We start from the raw sequence: 20,122 nt of genomic DNA on the forward strand, positions 1-20,122 counted from the left end.
ATATGTTTAAGGATAGGATTAGTGAAATGAAGCAGGATTCTCAAAAATGTAGGAGAGTATTGAATGATTTAGGGTACCTAAAAAAGACTAAGATACAATTTTCTAAAATTAGCTTTAATGTAAATGGGAAGATTGAAATCTGATCAGATAAAGGTAGCAAATCATTTTCATGGAATTTTTACAATGATTGCAGAAAAATTGGTAAATGAGCTTCCAGCACAAATTGGTATATTTAATGATAAATTAGTGAAGGAGTTTTATACTTGATGCGGTGTTACGCCAGGAGGAATTTTGTAAAATTTTTAAGAAAATAATCTTAAAGGGATACTCCATCCCAAAAATAACATTTTGGCATTAATCACTTACCCCCATGTCGTTCCAATCCTGTAAAAGCTTAGTTCGTCTTCCGAACACAATGAGATATTTTGGATGAAAACGGGGAGGCTTGAGACTGTCCCATAGCCTGCCAAGTAAAATACACTGTCAAGGGCCAGAAAAGTATAGTTCATCTGCTATCAGTGGTTCATCCGTAACATCATGAAGTGACGACAATACTTTTTGTATACGAATAAAACAAAAATAACAACTTTATTAAACAATTTGTCTCCTTTGTGTCTCCACATCAGCATAGTGCCATTTTGGAGAATCTAAGCAGTACAGGAAGCTTACGCTCTTTTTTTTGTCAGCTATGCCACAAGGATATGTTTTCTATGTATATTTACCTTTGATTTGAAATAAAACAGTGAATCAGTGCAGAGTGGCTGACACAAAAGGGCATAAGCTGCCTGTGTACTGCTCAAATTCTCCAAATTGAATAGAGTCGTTATTTTAGTTTAATTCGCATACAAAATGTATACTTGTCACTTCATAACATTACAGTTGAATCCCTGATGGTAGATGGACTATTCTGACAATGCTTTTCATACTTTTCTGGACCTTGATAGTGTATTTTACTTGGCAGTCTATGGGATGGTCTCAAGCCTCCCAGTTTTCATCCAAAATATCTTAAAATGAGTTCCGAAGACGAACTAAGCTTTTATGGGTTTGGAACAACATGCGGGTAAGTGATTAATGACAAAATTTTAATATCGGGGTGGAGTATCCCTATAAAATTAGTAAAGCAAAAGGGTTAGATAGAATTCAGAATTCAGAAAAAAAAAAAACATTTTTTACTCCAATGGTTACCCATATTTTAAATTTTTCAATTTGTCAAGGTAAGGTTCCTGATTAATTAAAGCAAGCAATACTTATTTCCCTTTTAAAGAAAGATAGTAGGTTTGAGCATTATAATTATAGGCTGGTGTCAATTTTGAGTGCATCATCAAAAGCTAAATAAAAAAATAAAAAATTAGCAAATTGAACACTATCTTCTAAACATAGTATATTGTATGAGTTTCAATCTGGTTTAAGGAGAACACTTTTATATTTAACAGGTTATATAAGAAAAGAAAAGTATAAAAGGAAGTTAAGTGGGGTGGGACTGTTAGATCCACAAAAAGCATTTAATACAGTCGATCACAGTATTCTACTTTTTTTATCCTTACTTTTTTTTTTTTAAGATTACATCTTACCTTGAAAATAGGTGTCAAATAGTAGATTTAAATGTGGTGTTTTCAGAATGTCTGACCATGTCATACGGGATAAAGCAAGGGAGTGTATTAGGTCCTTTACTTTTTAATTATTATATATTAATTATTTTAAAACGGCCTACTCAAATAAGCTTTTATTATATGCAGATGATGCAGTTAGAATTGTGTATCATGAGAGGAAGGAAACTATTGAAAATAAATTAAGTAGAGAGACTGAAGAGGTCTCCAAATGGTTTTGCCATAATAAACTTTCTTTACATTTGGGGAAAGCTAAAGTTTTATTATTTGGCTCGACTGCTTAGATTAGAAGTAAAGGTTGAAAATCAAATTATTACACCTAAATGAGAAGTAAAATATCTGGTTTGTGCTTTGGACAGTAATTTGACAGGAGAAATTAGAAAATCAAAAATTTGTAAATTAAAAAAAAAAGAAAAAAAAAAGGCGGCTTTCTTATATACTGAAATGTAAAAAATGTTGGCTGGTGCATTAGTGCAGTCAAACTTTGATTATGATGCAGTTTTGTGGTATAGCAGTATTTCAAAGAAATTAAAAATAAATTGCAGACTGCTCAAAATAAGTTGTGTAGGGTTATTTTGAAAGAACATCCACTGATGCATTTGCGAGATGAACATTATAGGAAAATTTGTTAGTTTTTTTTTTAAGTCTAAAAGAGGGTAACTTAAAAAATAAATAAATAAATGGTGATGGTGTTTAAGATTTTAAAGAAAATTGTTCCAAAGTATCTGTTGGAATATTATGTATTTGTAAGAGAGGTTCACTGTCATTCTAAAATGGGGAGCAGTAATGATATATATCCTTGTAGGTTTGAGAGTGAAATGGTAAAAAAATAAATGATAATTTTTATATACTAGCTTGAAATAAATTACCTGGGTGTACTCAAACTTTACAAGTTGACAGTTTTTTCGAAGGAAAGTAAAAAAATGGTTGTTTTATCACTGATGTTTTGAAGTTTCTGTGGTAAGTTTCTGAACTTGATGTGGATAGCATTCCATTTATGATTTATTTGTCCAATATTTATTTTATTTTATTATTATTATTTTATTTTAATACAGAAGACATAAATGGAAATAAGCCAAATGCTTTTTGTGTATTTTATCCTTGACAGTTGGAAATGTGTTATGTCTTTGAGGACTTTTTTGTATTATGTTTTCAATTTTGTCAAATAAAACAAATAAACAAACAAACACCTGCTTAATTCTGTCTCTTTCAGAACACTTGTCTCTGTGGTGGCCTATAGGGACCAAAGCACCTGCTGATGGAGCCGGCCGAGCTGTCTCAAGAGTCATCGGTTCTGTTCTCCACAACCTCTCCTCCTGCTGTCACGTCTCTCACAAGTATCACAGTTTCTGCTGTGCTGACACCCCCTTCCAGTAGTCCAGAATGTCATGGAGATCCTCATCCTTTGCAAACTGCACTTTCTTTCGAAGAGCATGACCAGCGGCTATGTAGGCCTCCTCACGGGGGCTTTTCTTGTATGGTCGGAAGCGCTCCCAGATTTTAAGCGTGCTCTCAGAGGAGTACTCAGGGCTAGAAGAATACCCTGAGTAATTGTGGTGGCGGGGAGAAAGCTGTGAATAGGCAGTGTCCTTCTTGGTGCGAGTGAGAGGCTTTAGAAAGGAGACTTTCTGGGCAGGGGAGTCAGTGGCACCCTCATAGTAGAGGGCGGGGAAGGAGTGTCGGTGCTCTGAGCAGTGGTAGTCTGGGTGCACCTCCAAGTGGTGCTGCTGAGCTGTGCTGCCCCCGCCTCCAACCACAACACCACACCCACCCGAACCACCACTGCCACCACCGGCTCCCCCTCCACCCCCGCTGCCACCATCTCCTCTGCCATTACTGACTCCATGAACCCCTATTAAGGGAAGCCTCTCCAGTGGCTCCCCGCACCGAACAGGGCTGCCTTTCTCAGGATACTTGCATGGCTCTGTGCTTCGAGGGTCAGGGATGTCCAGATTGAAAATCCGAGCGCTTTTGACAGAGCCACCGGAAGAAACGCTGCAGCGATTTTTAACAGAGTTTATAGGAACAACTGCAGCATCTGCACTAAGTTGTCTCTGCAATGGCCGTGATGCTGTAGCTGGGGGTGGGTCCCTGTAGGGAGGGGAAAGAAACCCACCTCCGCTGATGCCGGGCCGCTCAGAAAGGGGCAAAACAAGAGGAACAGGGGGTAGAGGACGGATTTTAGGGGACGACATGATCTGGCATGTCTCTGTGATGGTAGGGGAAAGTGGAATTAGCCCCCTGGCTAATGAAGGGACACTAGGAGGTGGTGGAGAGGAAGTGTTATCCGCTGTAGTTGCAGTGGCCGCAGCTGCTGCCACAACGGCTACAGAGTCTAGTTTGAGCGCATCAATGCAGTTATTGATAATCTGATTTACCTTGTCCACTTCCTTGGCAATAGTGGAGATCTCCGATGTTGAATCTCGGCCATCATCATCAGATTCATCTCCTCCATTGAACCCATTTTCATCCCTTGTGATTTCATCCCCTAGCCTTGTTACAACTCCATCTCTTACTCGCTCCTCTCCTCCTGCTGACATTCTTACATCCATGTAGTTTCCCTTATTGGCGCCCATGGCTTCTGAAAAAGCTGTAGCCATCTTCTCCACTTGTGGAAGGGAAGAAAGTCGAGAAGAGGTGGTGTTGGCTGAACTATGAAGGATGCCCAAGCTAGAGGATGCTGACTGTGACAACTTGCCATGGTGGTGTTGATGATGGGACTGGTCATGGAGTTTCTGCAAGGCCGTAGGATCCTTGGCTGCTGCAGCAGCTGCTTCTGGCCCATAGCGCATCTCTAAGATAGTTTTCTTAACACTAATAGACTTTTCCTTTTCCTCGTGCATTCGACGTCTACGTAAGCAGTAGTACACCAAGCCCAACACAATGACCATCCCAAACAGGCAGCCTAGAATGGTCATAATGTAATGGGTGGTGGTAGAAGGGGTTGCTCGCAAGTTATCAGGTCCTGGAGCCTGAGTTGCAAAATACAGACAAGTGTGATTGTACCGCTGGGAATTGCGAATGGAGGCAACACAAAAGGTGTAATTTGTGTGGGGCTTTAGGTTGTTTAGTCTAACAATCTCTTTCTTTTTCCTTAAGTTCATGACCTCTGATACATAGGTGAGGTTATACTGCACTAGAATATACATCTTACTGTAGGGCTTGGGTATTTGAACCAAGAGGGATGCAGAGGAGAGGGAGACCGTTTGTAACTTAATGGTGGGGCTGTATGTTTGGTCTGTGGTTGATGAAGCTGTGGGCTGGTGATAAGGTCCCATCTGATCATAAATATCTATCCCCATCCCAGAAGAGTCTAGGTCAGGAGGCAGGGCTGTTATGCCACCAACAGTCACTCCATTATTACACATGGATGACAGGATAGAACGAGCATTTCTTCCCTGATTACCTCTAGGATTTAGGAGAGGGTAGCCAAAAAGTTCTTTTGGAGTTTCACACTGGAGCCTGTCATAGGTGTGAGTGACATTATCAAATGCCTCTAGCCAAATAAGGAAGCCATACAACTCACAGCCACAATGGAAAGGATTTCCAGCCAGTTCACACACTATTAGCCGTCCACCCAAAACAATGAAAGTTGATGAATCCAGCCTTGTTAATTTATTAGAGGAAAGATCAAGACTGCTAAGGCTTGGGCACTCCCAGAAGGCATTAGTTGCAATTACCTCAATAAGGTTATGCTGCAAATACAGGCACTGCATTCGTCCCAACCCTCGCAGCATCCCTTCAGTGAGGTTGGTTAGCTTGTTATATCCCAACTGCAAGACCTGTAGATTGGCCTGTCCTGTGAAGGCACCATCCTCAATGTAGGAGATTTCATTCTTGGTAAGGTTGAGGTCAGTAAGGTTGGTGAATCGGCTGAGGGAGCTGAAAAAAATTGCTTTGAGTTTGTTCTCATTCAGCCGTAAGTCATGGACGGTGTTATTAATATGCTGTGGGATTGTCTCATATGGAGGCTGGTTCTGACTGCAGATTGCCAGCCACACATAACCTTTATCCCCCTCAATTAGCCAGCAGTCACCCCTGACAAACGAAGGTGCATGGAGGAGGAGAAAAATAGGGAGATAGAGGATGAGAAAGCAGGGTGGAAAAGCACAAGATAAGCTGAACCTGCAGGCCATTTTGTAGCAAAAAACTGGATTTGTTTTGATCAAGGTGGGCAATGAAAGAAGTTAGGGTTCAAAATAAGAACGATGATCACGGGAGATGGACGACCAATAGGATTACGAAGACACAAGATCTAGGGGGCAAAAAAAAGTGTCTTGAGGGCAATCACAGCTGTTCAGGGACCATAATGCCAAACATAGTCCTCCTTTTACGTGGTCCGTATTATAGGTTTATAGTGTCGCTTGCCACAGCTGTAATTCATGGTCTTTTAACTTCTTGAACGCTCTCCTTTTGAATCACTGAGCAATGCTTTCAATCTGTCAGTTTTGGATCTGTACAAGAGACAAAAGGTGGGGAGAAAAAATTGAAAACATTAATGATTATGCATTAATTATAAACAAAACCAGGTTTAGAAGACCATTTAAGCATTCAAATTTCTAAAGCCATGAAACTATGTCTTTTCTGTGCTAGTTTAAGTCAACAGTGTTTGATTATAGAAAACCATGTTGGTACAACTAAACAATAAAGGCTCAAAGCTGTTCTAAAAGAAAGCATAAATGACAGCATAATTAGGGACCAGACTGTAAAACAGCCATTAGTCTTTGTAAGTCACTGAGGTATTACAGTGCCTCTGAGGATTCATTTAGGATTTCCATTATCCAAACAACACAATTCTACATGTCAATCTTTTGGAGGAAAAAAAACGAAGCTGGTTTCCTTGGTTAAAAATGCATAACATCTTGGTAGCACAGCTAAAGTGGCTTAACAAAACAGCAATGTGTATGCACATGTTTATAGAAATAGGAGGTAAGGCTAACAGGTAGTTTCATAGTAGTGTTCAGGTAGTTTCTAAATGCCACAATATCAATATTGTCCCAGCAACTCCTTCTACAAGTATTAGCAATTAAATACTGTTAAATATTCAATATTGTTCACAAAACCTTCCATACTTAAAAAATGGTGGTATATTTTGGGTCTTTATAGCAGTTTGAAACTATAGATATCAAGCCTCAGGTTAATTTTGTAACTTCAAATAAATCTATCTAATAATTCACTGAATGCTCAACAGGCCTCTTGCTAATGCTAATTTATCCATTTCTTTAGACTTCCTGTGTACTGAGACACTGCTCACAAAATGTTTAATTCATGCTTTGAATTAAATCACACAGAACACAATTTTAATAATCCTTTATATTAGACTACAAATATTGTCATGGAATCATGCATAATAAAACCTAAGCCACACCGCATAGCCAATCAGTCTTGAATTCAAGCATCCAATTTTACAATAGTCACTTCTCATTCCTTAAGACCTCACAGAAACTGAGAACCCATTTCCCCTGGTGCCCGAGCTCAAGATTGAAATTGACAATTCAATTCCTTAACTGACGTCAGCTGATTTACCACTGACCCTCAGAGTGTTTCATAACCATGGGATATTCTCGTAACTGTCAATCTTTCAGTCCCACAAGAACAAAATGTGTGTGTAGGACTTTTTATCTCTGTAGGAACAACATTTGGTAAGGAGTTTTACAACTCTTTTATTTCAGCCTCAGTAAATACTCACAAATATAAATTACACCCAAGAAAATGCGATGTTTGTATGCAACTGAGTGTATTTGTATTGCTGTGAATGTATGCGTGTAAACATGTAAGTTATGTCAAGGGTAACATGCAGTGCATGCAAATACCGCAGAAGACTTTTATGCAAATTGAATGTGAAGAGATGTAATTCTAATGGGAGTATTAATTACCCTGGTGACAAGAAAAAAAGGTTTACATAAGACTACTTGAGCAGCCGTAATTGTGAAAGTTATCCTATAATGGCTGCATAATGTAACTTCAATATGCCAGATGACTGTTGCACATTAAACCAAAAAATATATATTATACCCAGTTGTACATCTCAAGCATTTTCAGACTATTAAATGTTAATATCCCACAATGCACTGGGATAAACACGGAATGATGAATTAATGGTGCTTGCTATGGGTTTTCAAAATTCCAGCCTTAAGTATTAAATGCTGACATGCAATGAAAAATATTGAATATTTCCATTGCTGTTGACCAGAATTTTAAAGGTATCATACTGAAGACCCCCTAATATAATACTGGGGCATGTTGTCACAATGGAATCTGCCAATAAACAGACTTTTCAGTACATTTTAGCTAAATGGTAAATTCCATTCCACTTTTGATTCAAAACCTTATAATTATAGTTACAGCTTCTCTTGAGAGTATCCCCAGATTAACCATATACATTCAGTTCCTCTCTTTACAGCTTTCAATGCCAGCAGTTTAACCTTTTCATCCCCAGTCACATTGGCTCATTTTCATCCTTCTGTTCACTGAGCTCTGACCTCATCAGATAAAGTTCTAGTTAGTCTACTCGATAATGCGTAGAGAAAACACTCCACCAGTTATTCTCCTCACTGAGAATGTCTGTCCTAATACAAGGTCACCTCAATATTAAAGCAAGAAGCATTTTAACTCATAAGATAACTATAATTCCCTGCTGATTTTATTAAAACTTTTACAAGCCAATGACTGTTAAGTGCCACAGCGTCATGATATTTTTAGAAAAATCAAGCTACATATGACTAACATAGTGTTAGCTGATATACAGTAGGAGAAAGTTTTTAACAGCTTTAAATTAATCAAAGATGCAAATACATTTTGTATTCAAAATAGCTCAGAAATCAAACCTCTGTTCAAATGGAAATGATGCATCTGTACTTATGCAAAGTTGCATTTGCTATGCGCCTACATTTCTATCCTCGTTCTTTCTTCCTGCCTTGTCTTTGAGTGGTGGCATTATCGCTATTGTCCTTTCAAAAGACCAAAATAGCATGTGCTAGCAACAGCAAGGAAACAATTAAGACCCTCTCTTTCTTCCTTTGTTCTGCCAAGCTCCAGGCTTTTGTGGAGACCTGAAACTCTTTCTGTTTTCTCACGTCGAGTTATCACACGGCGTATCTGAGGTTTAATTAAGACCAGAGGCTAATGCTAATTACAGCTTGTGAAAGCAGGTGGACCAGACTAGGAGTTACTTTAGAGAGACTTTATCGTCTAAAGATGAATCTCTCAGGGGAAGAGAGAAAGACAATAAGAAAGAGAATGAGATCAGATGTACTCAGACCATTACATGCCGAGAGCAGGCAAAAAGAGAAAAAAAAAAAACTTCTGACTAAATGCTATGCTAGCCAAAGGTCAAACAAGAGGTGCTACGCATGTTGAGTGATGGGGAACTCTCCTCAAAATGGCACTTTTCTTGACATGAGGCAGCCGAAGCTAAAAATGTCCACCTTACCTGTCGCTTCTTTGGGGGGGAAAGAGACCCAACGTATTTGTATATGCATATGTTTGAACTATAACAATGAAGTAGCCTAGAGGAGTTATTGGTAACTCACCTAACAAAAAACAATGACCTGTGCAGGTTGAGACAGTTAAAGCTGTAGCATGTAATCGCTTTATTTTTATTAAAATACTTATTTTTCCAGCTTAATCTGCAGAGACAACTATAAAGTAACCTATTCATTACCCAAAAAGTATAAGCACTTTGGCACATATTGTTTGTTTGAGCAGACTAGCCCCAGCATAGCAACATTGAATCAGCCAATGGTGTGATTTTGGGGTGGGGCTGTTTGGTTGACCAATGGCAGATGTGTTCGGAAAACATGTTTGAAAACAATTTTCACTTGTCTCATTTTATTTAGGAGAACAGCAATACACATTCACCAAGTCAAAAAAAAGAGTCTTAACTTTTTCACCTCATATGGTGAATTCTAATTTTAAATGACTTTGGATTGTCACTGCAAAATTCTGCCAGAGTGAACCCCTCAAGTACAGTAAGTCCGAACTGATATCAGAATCTATCAGTATTTATTTCTCATTAATTATTTTAATATACACAATAACCCTAATTTAGGGGTCTTAATGTATAGCTATCAAAACATTGCTTTGTTTGAGCAGACTAACATGGCAACAGTGACTCAACCAGTGGTGTGAGTTTGGGGTGGGGCTTTGTCTTTGTTTAGACCAATAGCAGATGTTTTTGAAAAAACAGTTTGAAGATCTTGATTTTCGTCCGTGAGGACACATTTTACTTTTCACCAAAGTCGAACTATTGTCAACTTTGTTGCCTTAAATCGCCGTTTGAAATGACTTTTGTCTTGTCACTGCAAATTGCTCCCAGTGTGAACACCTCAAGTCAAAGAGCTATGATCTTAATATCTAACACTTTCTCACTTTTTGTTTAACAATTGATCATTTTTATGTAATTCACAGTGAGCACTGGTTTTGGCTGGTTGATTTCCAGCTGTGTAATTATTCAGAAAATCACCATTTGCCATTTCAAGCTCTTTTAATTGCTTCATTTTTTATTTTTTTCCCCCCATCAGCCACTGCAGTGTGCACTTTTTAGAATATCAATTTTATCTCCAAACAGCAGCAGCGTAGACTGCCTGGAGTGGAAAAAACTTTTCCGGGGAAGGGGAAGAACATGAAACAATCTTCGAGAGTGTGTTGATTTCCCTTTTACGTACCGACAAAGAAAACCCCACTGTTTTCCAGCCGATGTGCTACATAGGCAGCACGCACTCAGAGAAAGTAAATTCAGTTGTTTTGTCTGAGGCATTCGTCTGAGACATCAAACACCCCTCAGGGTTGTGGGATCATGGAATTACCAGAGCTACGTTTACCCCGAGAGCAAAACTGACACAGGAGGCCACAGGGGCATTCAGACAGCCAAGAAACAAATTTGTCTGTGTCAAAATGCCCAGATGCTGTCCTGTCGCTCTGACATCCAATGACCTACATGGGACCAAGGCCCCAGAGAGAGCAGCAGTTTTAACTTTCTGAATTATAATTAGTGGCTTCTCAACCTCCAGGTCTTGACTGGGAACACTGGGTTTTTCAAAGTGCCCTTAAATTCTGCCTCATATTATAACTTACAGTATGTCAGCAACATTTATGCCAGTTGGCTTGCCAGAATTTGAGTGCAGGGAGAGAATTTGAAATAACTGCTAAAATTCACAATGGGGTTAGGAAGCATTTTGAACTACTGTAAAGCACAGTGATGTAGCATCTTTTATCAACTGGCAATTTCCACAAACTGGGTACAAAAGGAAGTGTCTGAAAATCTCAGAGTGAAATGAGAGTCTTAGCCCTCAGTAAATGATTTGCAGTTTTTACAAAATCCATAACTGCCTTAATGCATTGTAAATGTTTAATGTACAAATTCAAAAATGCAAAAAAAAAAAAGTAAACCTGTAGTATTTAATAAAAATATTTTGAAACATTAAAAAATATATTACATACTGTATATATATATATATATATATATATATATATATATATATAATTCAGTTTGTGTCACAGGACAGTTGCAATTTACCCCTTAAATAAACAATTAGCCATTTTTTGCAGCCTTGTTTCAAAAATTACCGAAAAGCAATGCAGTTTAAAGAGTAAGTTTACCCCAAAATAAAAATTCTGTCGTTAATTACTCACCCTTGTGTCATTTCAAACCCATAAAACCTTCATTTGTGTTCATCTTCAGAACACAAATTAAGATATTTTTGATGAAATCCGATAGGTAGGATTCTGACTCTGTATAGACAGCTACACAACTACCACATTCAAAGAAATGTAGTAAGGACATTGTTAAAATAGTCCATGTGACATCAGTGGATCAACCATAATGCTGTGAAGCCGCGAGAAGTACCACAATGCATGTGTGATGCTGTCTTACGGGTTTGAAATGACATGAGGGTGAGTAATTCATGACAGAAGTTTCATTTTTTAGTAAACTATCGCTTTAAACTCACCTGGTTTGTTTTGTTAAATTTTAAATAAATTCAATAATCACTTCAGAATATTATTTCAAAATATATTATGAAACATATTTAATATTTATAAAGATTACAATAGTTAACAGGGCTGAAAATTCAGCCTAAAATTAGCAATATGGGACCAAATGCTGGTCAAACACCACTTTTTTTCTTCAAAAAGCGTTAAAGAAACAATGAGAAAAAAATAGCATGTGATTTCCCCTTCTATGCTATCTACTACACCTTACTATGACCATATGTAGTATCTTTCTTTTCCTTGGTTGACCACCCTCTCAGATACCCCGAGGCAGACATTTTAAAGAAACAGAGGTGATAATACAGCATCTCTATTCTCTTTCTCTCTCTTCCCATTTTGCCCTGAGGGAAAAGTCTGGTAATAAATGCCACTGAAGCTGCCTACATCAGAAATGGAGAAGGAAACATGCCCGATCATATGCTGTGGTAATATTTTAACATACGCTGCACACTGTAGAGCGAAATTATGCCTTACAGTATCACCAGATTATTCTGTCCAAGAGCCAGCTATTTAGATAGGAACATGCCATGTGACTTCTAGGTAAAGTGATTAAAACTCAGTTCACAGAGATTTTGGAGTGGGTAAAACTTTAGCACAACACAAAAAGGAGCATTCTGGTCCTGAATGCTGACTGGTCAGGATTTAAACACAAAACACCTTGCTTATATCAAGTCAGCACACATTCAAGCACTGTTTATCTGTCTATATCCTTGCTTCCGGGGAACAGGCCGAAATGCATCCTTGACATCTTTGAAAACTAATGCATTGTACACAGCTACTCTGAACTTCAATGCCCTACATGTAGAAATCTGATGTAATTTAGCGACGGGTGAAACGCTGAGGTCTCATAAATAGTCATAAGTGCGTACTTCTGCCCTGGCCTATGGAAGCCTCTTCAACCTCTCCTCCCCTACCCCGGAAAGAGCGATACTGCACAAGCACCTGCCGGTGATGATAAAACAGCTCATCAACGGCCTCTTGTCTGGCTTGAGTGAGTGTGAGTCACCATTTTACGACAAAGTACGATAAAACAGAAGCTTCATCCATGCGGCCCTTGTCGAAGCACTCAATCTCACCTAATTTAACAAAAGCAGTAATATCACAAGCACTCTAAGCACTAATTGACCATTTTATCTTGATTTGGGACATTGTGAGATGCCAAGAGCATTTGTGCATGTGTTTGGGGTATTCCACGTAGCATTTTAAAGTAAGCTTGAGTAGAGTAGCGCCAGCGCTTTAACTCAAATGTTTTAACTACTTTAGCTAGACTCAAATGATATACAATATATGGCATATGGATGCAAGTGTTAATCATGTCAAATAAATTACTGACAAAAATGTTTGTTACCATTTAGTATTATCATTATTTTATCAAGGACAAAGAAACAAAAAGTGCCTAATGATGATAATTAACCAATTTTAAATGTGAAACTTTACCAACTGACCAAAAAAAAAAAAGAGGGAAAAATTTATCCCACAAGGTATCAATAACGCATTAACAAAGAAAATCTACAAAGAATATGATTGTTTCAAATAAACCAAATTATAGTCAAAGAACTATTAGTCAGACACTGAAGTGCTTTGCTAATGGGTTAATTAACTCATCCAAACATATCCTCTACATATAAGATTAATCAAATATATAAACTTGAATCAAATACGAAATTTTATGTAACACGTGAACTTGAGCATGGTTACATGCTAGTCAGAATACGCTGCAGTTTTCTACTGTCTGTCATGTAAAATGCGCAAGATTCTTGTTGGCTGTTTATGTTTTTATAGCTCATCAGCTGTGAAAAAAAAAGTTATGAAACTGATTTTTAATGACATTGCTTCTCTTTGTGTGTATTTATGATTTTCATACAACTCAGTTCAATTCAAGTTTAATTGTATAGTGCTTGTTACGATACTTATCGTAAACTTTACAGAAAATTACATTTCTACAATATTTAGTAGTAGCTTATCAGTGGTGACTCAGTTTATGTGCATATGGCAGAAATGTATGGAAAAATCAATTTAAGACGTAATCACACAGACGATGAACACTATTAACAGCAATTAAAATTGATTTTTTTTAAATTATTACTGCTACCCATATACTTTTGGCCATGAAGTGTGATTCAAACATCTGTCTGCATTTCCATCCGAAAATACAAGTCAGTTGACAACCAGAACAAAACCACAAGGTGTTCACAACTGCGAATGCAAAAAAAAAAAAAAAAAAAAGTGAGAATGCAAGGAACACTAGCTACACACAAACACGCATGCATAAACACACCGTTCTTGCACAAAGCTGACAGGATGTAGGTCATGTTTGGCCAAAGGCTGCGTTGGAAGGGTTGAAGCACTCGTTTGCGCTGGGCGCAGATAGTCTTGTCATGTTTCATCCACCCATCCCATGAGACAGACTAACAAAACATTGGGACTCAGAGAGGCAGGACCGGCAAAGAGGAAGTGTTCCGTGAAGGTTATCTGCTGCCCGCAAGATTCCTGATCCACTTTGAGCTCTACATCCTTGCCGGGCTTGCATTTCTGTCTAGTTGAGCCACTATAAATTTGGCTGAAGCAGCTTGGCAGTGGTTGTAGACTATGTTGAAACAGCCAATACACCTGACGACTGCAAATTGTGCTAGTTCGATACTAATTTGTGTGGTGGTGTGACTTAGTAGTTAAAGATCTAGAGTGGAAAGGCTGTAAGTTTGAATGCCAGAACAAGTATGTTCATGAGTTTGTACCAGTGTAGCCTTTAGCCAAAGTTACCCCAAATTTGCCAGGGGGGGGCTGTGAATGTGGTATAGTTAGTCCGTAAAGGTGCAGCATTTTTACTATTGCGGACGAAATTGATTAATTCCTATTGGCATCTTGTGCAATCAGGAGTTTAATGTGAGGGTGAACAGAATTCCCCATGCAGATTTTGCTCATTTATTGGCTACTTGAACTGGCCTCACATACAGAGATAATAAGCCAACTAACTAAAACAAAACATGCTCTTACAAGGAAAACCCATATGCTAGCCTGAGGATGGGAGGCAATCATCTGGAGTTGCTGTGAATCTGCAACGAAGCGCTGACTTTTGGTGACAGTCAACATGGGTTCTCCAGCAAGTTGCATTGGTTTGAAGCTAACATATTAATGCCACCAGGATTTTAGAGCAGCAGACCCACAGAGCTGTTGCTTTTTTGCTCTATGAGCTTATTAAAATTCTGTTCATCACTTTCTATTTTTAACATTACCTTTACTGCTACACACATTAAATATTTATGAAGAAACTGAACAACATTCAGCAGTAAATCAACATGCTGGATTTTATTTTATTTATATTTTTTTCCTCTAGTTTTCATGACACCATATATTCTTTAGGTTTTCTTCCATGGAACACAAAAGCAAACTTTTAGCAGAATGATCATGGACATGGTGCCATTTTTTTCATAAAATATAAAGGAATAGTTTAGCCAAAAATGAAAACCTGCTAAAAAGTGTACACACTTTGAAGCCATCTATGACGTTTTTAATTGTAAAAGATTTGGGTAATCTTAGCATAATATCATTTTTTCACATTGAGTCCTCTGTGGTGAACGGGTGCCATCAAAATGATAGTCAAAACAGCTGATAAAAGCAACCTGGTCTCATAAAAATATGTACCTCTGTGAACTTTTTGTGCAACACCATTTTTATGTACCATACTGCAGGTTTCACTGCACTTTCAAAGAGAAATGTCCATTGAGTGGTGCTAAAACACTGCTTCTAATTGTAAACCATGGCATGTTATTATTATGTTGATATAGGTACGTATTGCTGTGTTTTTATTATGTTGTTCTGGTACGTATTGCAGCCGGTCAGAATTAAAATATCTGGGAACTGTCGCTAAAAGTAAATGCTCTATTCTGTTGGAAATATGCCCTACACCAAACCCAACCCTAGACCTACCTGATAGTGTTAACAAATGTAAAACCGATATAAAAACACATTTGTCGATGCAAGCGTGCCATTTGAACTTTCTTATATGTAGGTTACACGGTTACACAGGATTCGAACCAGAGTCCCACGCCTCGCCTCAAGTGCGTCTCCATACTCCGTGAGCTACCAAACAAACCTACTACCTAAAAACAATATGTGTGATACTAACATTTAAAAGCATCAGTTTTCAAATCTCCTAGCATATTCATATTGTTTTGAAGTCATAACATGAAATTCTTCAAGTAATTGTGCGAAAATTATGCTTTATTAATCTAAACTCTGTAAATTTGTGTGAAAAGGAATAAAAGGTGTCTTAGTTTTACTGCCTCTAGTGTTCGTTTATTTTGGAAACTGCAGTGATATGTACTTATTGGTACGTATTTCGCGTGTTGCTAAAACATGCACCCAGGTATATTTATGCCATGAGTCCAGGTAGAATTAAAAAGCCATAATGAAAATATTAATTACAAGATGCTAAATTGATAAGACTGGAGTTGTGTGGATTATTGTGATGTTTTTATCAGCTCTTTAGATTCTCATTCTGACGGCACCCATTCACTGCATATGATCCATTAGTGAGTGATGTAATACCAAATTTATCCAAATCTGTTCCTATGAATAAACAAACTACTCTACATCTAGTATAGCCTGAGGATAAGTAATTTGTAAGCATTTTATTATTATTATTATTATTGTTATTATTATTTTTGTTGTTGTTGTTGTTGTTGGGTGAACTGTTACTTTAAAATACTTTTGTAATGTCCAAAAAAAAAAAAGAATTATAATAATTAATTGGGTAAGAAAAGCTAGTAAAACTCTTTTAAACTACACTTCTTCTCATCAACTTTCACAGTAGCTTATGATGAATATCTCGCACATCCCATGATCCTTTGTGGCACAATCACCTTGTCAGCGGATAAAACAATCAACTGTTTATAAAATTACGCCTCTCCAAAATCCATCACTGATCATTTTCTGCCTTCAGTCACAAAGATAAAATCATCTCACAACAGATGTTCACTTTAGATCGCAGATCTACTCAAACTCAAACAGAGCAATCAATAAAACAAAGTGTAATCAAAAATTATCAGGTAAAGAATAGGTGAGTGAATGATCATAGAGTGTCGAAATAGAGGCCATCAGTCACAGCTATGATTATTATTTACATGGCTGTCATCTTCTCCTCTGTATGACTTACAATGCCAGTGACTTGCACTGTTGCCTTCATGTAGAAAAGAAACCACTTTTGACGATATTCAGTGTCAAGTTGCATTTGTTTTCATCATTCATTGACTTCTAAAATTAAACGAAGATTATAACTACTTTTTGAAGCTTGAAAGCTCCAGTTTTTGCACTTAACCTTTGAATGCAAAAGACGAAACCGCATATATATCTAAATATCTCCTTTTGTGTTTCACAGATACAAGAAATCCTGTTGAAAAAACAGCGTATACTGGTTTTGATTATGTTTTGTTATGTCCTTTGCTGGTTAAAGCTGGTCCTTTGCTGGTTTATGTTGGTCCTTTGCTGGTTTATGCTGGTCCTTTGCTGGTTTATGCTGGTCCTTTGCTGGTTAAAGCTGGTCCTTTGCTGGTTTATGCTGGTCCTTTGCTGGTTTATGCTGGTCCTTTGCTGGTTTATGCTGGTCCTTTGCTGGTTTATGCTGGTCCTTTGCTGGTTTATGCTGGTCATTTGCTGGTTTATGCTGGTCATTTGCTGGTTAAAGCTGGTACTTTGCTGGTTTATGCTGGTCCTTTGCTGGTTAAAGCTGGTCCTTTGCTGGTTTATGTTGGTCCTTTGCTGGTTTATGCTGGTCCTTTGCTGGTTTATGCTGGTCCTTTGCTGGTTTATGCTGGTCATTTGCTGGTTAAAGCTGGTCCTTTGCTGGTTTATGCTGGTCCTTTGCTGGTTAAAGCTGGTACTTTGCTGGTTTATGCTGGTTAAAGCTGGTCCTTTGCTGGTTTATGTTGGTCCTTTGCTGGTTTATGCTGGTCCTTTGCTGGTTTATGCTGGTCATTTGCTGGTTAAAGCTGTTTGTTGGTTTATGCTGGTCCTTTGCTGGTTAATGCTGGTCATGTGCTGGCAAAGGACCAGCATAAACCAGCAAAGGACCAGCCTATTCCTTTAATATGCTTAATAATGGAGGATTTTACAGTTTACTGTAAAATGTATTATCGATTCTAACTAGCTACCTTAGCCAAGCTACACTGCTAACTGTGTTATACTCTGGCTGTTTATAAACAACACCAAAATAAAACGGACTTAGTGCTAAATTATTGAATACTAAAGTGCAACAGCTGTTTAGTAGATTGAGTAGATTGTAGATTGAGTGAATATTCAAAAAAAAAATATTATTTTTAATCAGTTCAATGAAACTTTCCAAAATCAGAAAGCTAGTAGCATCACTACCTTTAGCAAATTCTGACAAGGACTTCTGACAGCATGTGATACTTTTAGAAATTGCTAAGTCAAGCCTTTTCCTCACCACAGGGATTGTTCTAACTACTTATTTCACTGATTTAAAAAGTATATATAAAACATGCATTGACATTTCCCTGCTCTACTGGTCCTTTTATTGACATCCAGCAAGGTTTAAACTCCCATGATTCCAAACTAACGGAACTACAAAAGAAAAGGTTTCTCTCCCTATAAAAAAGCATAATAATACAACATGCATAATAAATAGCCATGTCGAGAGAGAGAGAGAGAAATTTGGTTGTCAACAGTTCAGCATTTTTGACCTTGTTGAACAAGATAAAATAAATTAATAAAATAAAACTAAAATGTGTCAACCAGATAATCTTCAAAATACATTGCTTGTAGGAAATTAATTATTCTATTTTCTTCTGGTGACTGACAAACAGCAGGAGTTTTAATTTGGCTACTGTTTCAAGGTTTGAGAGCGTGTAGTCCACAGTCTCATCAAAGAAGATGAATGAATGAGTGCCGTCAGGGTGCTGTATTGAACAGTAGGTTGGATCGTTCATGTGGACACATGTTTGCATGTGTTTGTATGCGCTATAATTTTTCCCAATGTCTGTCAGGCTCAAAAATCTCTTCACCCCCAAATCTAACAAGAGAGGAAAGATCCAGGACAGTCTTTTCATTGCATACTCCCTCAAGGCAAAGATGACATTCACAGCACGCCAGGTAGACTAATCATGAAGAAAACAGTTTATTTTCTGCACACTTCCTTTTAATTTAACTAAGAGTATCATCTCACACTGTCAAAGTCACACTAGTCCTCACTAGTCTCTCCAAGAAGTGACACAGTAGAAATTAAAACGATCACTGTAATGCTAAGAAATATGTATATGACATCTACAGTGTCAAGAATAAATGGTTCACATTTGAGGTTCCTGTAATGAAATTATTAAATTAAGATTTTAAAAATGTCTGAGTGGTGCTTGATTTTAAAATTCACCGCCAAGATGCGACAGCCCTTTTCAACATGAAGAGATAATTATTTTTTTTTGCCTCAGTAACACACACAGTTTGAGGTACAATTCATTTTTGAAGCACAAGCTGCAAGATTATGTATAAAACAAAAAGAAGCAATTGCAACAGCCATTTATAAGAATTTGAATTTGAATACTAACTTAAATGTTAAGTATTTTATGTGCAACTAGCAACACCAAACAGAATCGCAATTTTTTTTTACAAACACTCTGCTAATGGTCAGACAAACAAATAGCCCCGCCTCCAGACTCACGCCATTGGCTGAGCCACTGTCACTATGTCAGGCTGTTCAAGATGAAAGAACTGGCACAGAGCCAGTTTTTTTTTTACAATTTTGGAAAACAACCAATAAATAGCTTATTTCTAGTTAATTATTGGAAGAAAATAAAAAAAGTGCCTACTTTCATTTAAAGAAATTTGAATTTTATAGATAACATAGGTAGAATTGGTCCTAAAACAGGACCAGAAGAATGTTAAGCTTCATTTGGCATGAAAGATACTTGTTTGCCATGAAGAAATCCTCACTGCCACATTAGCTTCTTGTTATATTAAGTAATAAAATATTCATTAGATTTTTCTTTAACAAATCCCCAATGTGTTTCAAACTGACACCAGGGGATATCTGGAGTTGCATCTAAAGCTGTGTGAACCAGAAAAAAAAAAAAAAAAAAAAACATTCTAAAAAGAAAAACCCTTAAAAACAACACAATTTTCCTGACTCATGTGTAAAGCTGACATTATGGATAAACCGATCTGTTGGGGATAAACGCTAATATCTTTAATGTGCTTATTTGCTTATTGACGCCGATCTAAAGTACATCAGAAAAAACTACAGATGTCCACAATGTTTTATCTTTTCTCTGTGAAAACTCAGACAGAATAAATCAGGTTCTCAGAAAGGCTTATTTACATAAATAACCCTAAGCTTCATATGCTAATTCACAAACAAAGTGCTACTTTAAATGATGCTATCAAGCTAGTTAGAGGAGAGTTTGTGTCTCTACACACATAAAATTAACAGACACAGGAACTTAGAATTATAATGATGTTTTTATCAGCTGTTTGGACTCTCATTCTGATGGCACCCATTCACTGCAGAGGATCCTTTG

The 20,122-nt window shown here is 37.5% G+C and overlaps 1 protein-coding gene across 1 annotated transcript in view; it reads right to left on the reverse strand.

Moving 5' to 3' along the window:
- Positions 1-2,044: 2,044 nt before the first annotated feature.
- Positions 2,045-20,122, reverse strand: part of LOC127988081 (protein phosphatase 1 regulatory subunit 29-like) — a 60,257-nt gene continuing 42,179 nt past the window's right edge. Inside the window, exon 3 of the mRNA XM_052590609.1 lies at positions 2,045-6,061. Coding sequence (XP_052446569.1) covers positions 2,948-5,743 — 2,796 coding nt within the window. The 5' untranslated portion in view covers positions 5,744-6,061 and the 3' untranslated portion in view covers positions 2,045-2,947. The remainder of the gene's footprint in view (positions 6,062-20,122) is intronic.

Source organism: Carassius gibelio, chromosome B22 (genome assembly GCF_023724105.1).
Source record: "Carassius gibelio isolate Cgi1373 ecotype wild population from Czech Republic chromosome B22, carGib1.2-hapl.c, whole genome shotgun sequence".
Classification (NCBI taxonomy): Eukaryota; Metazoa; Chordata; class Actinopteri; order Cypriniformes; family Cyprinidae; genus Carassius; species Carassius gibelio.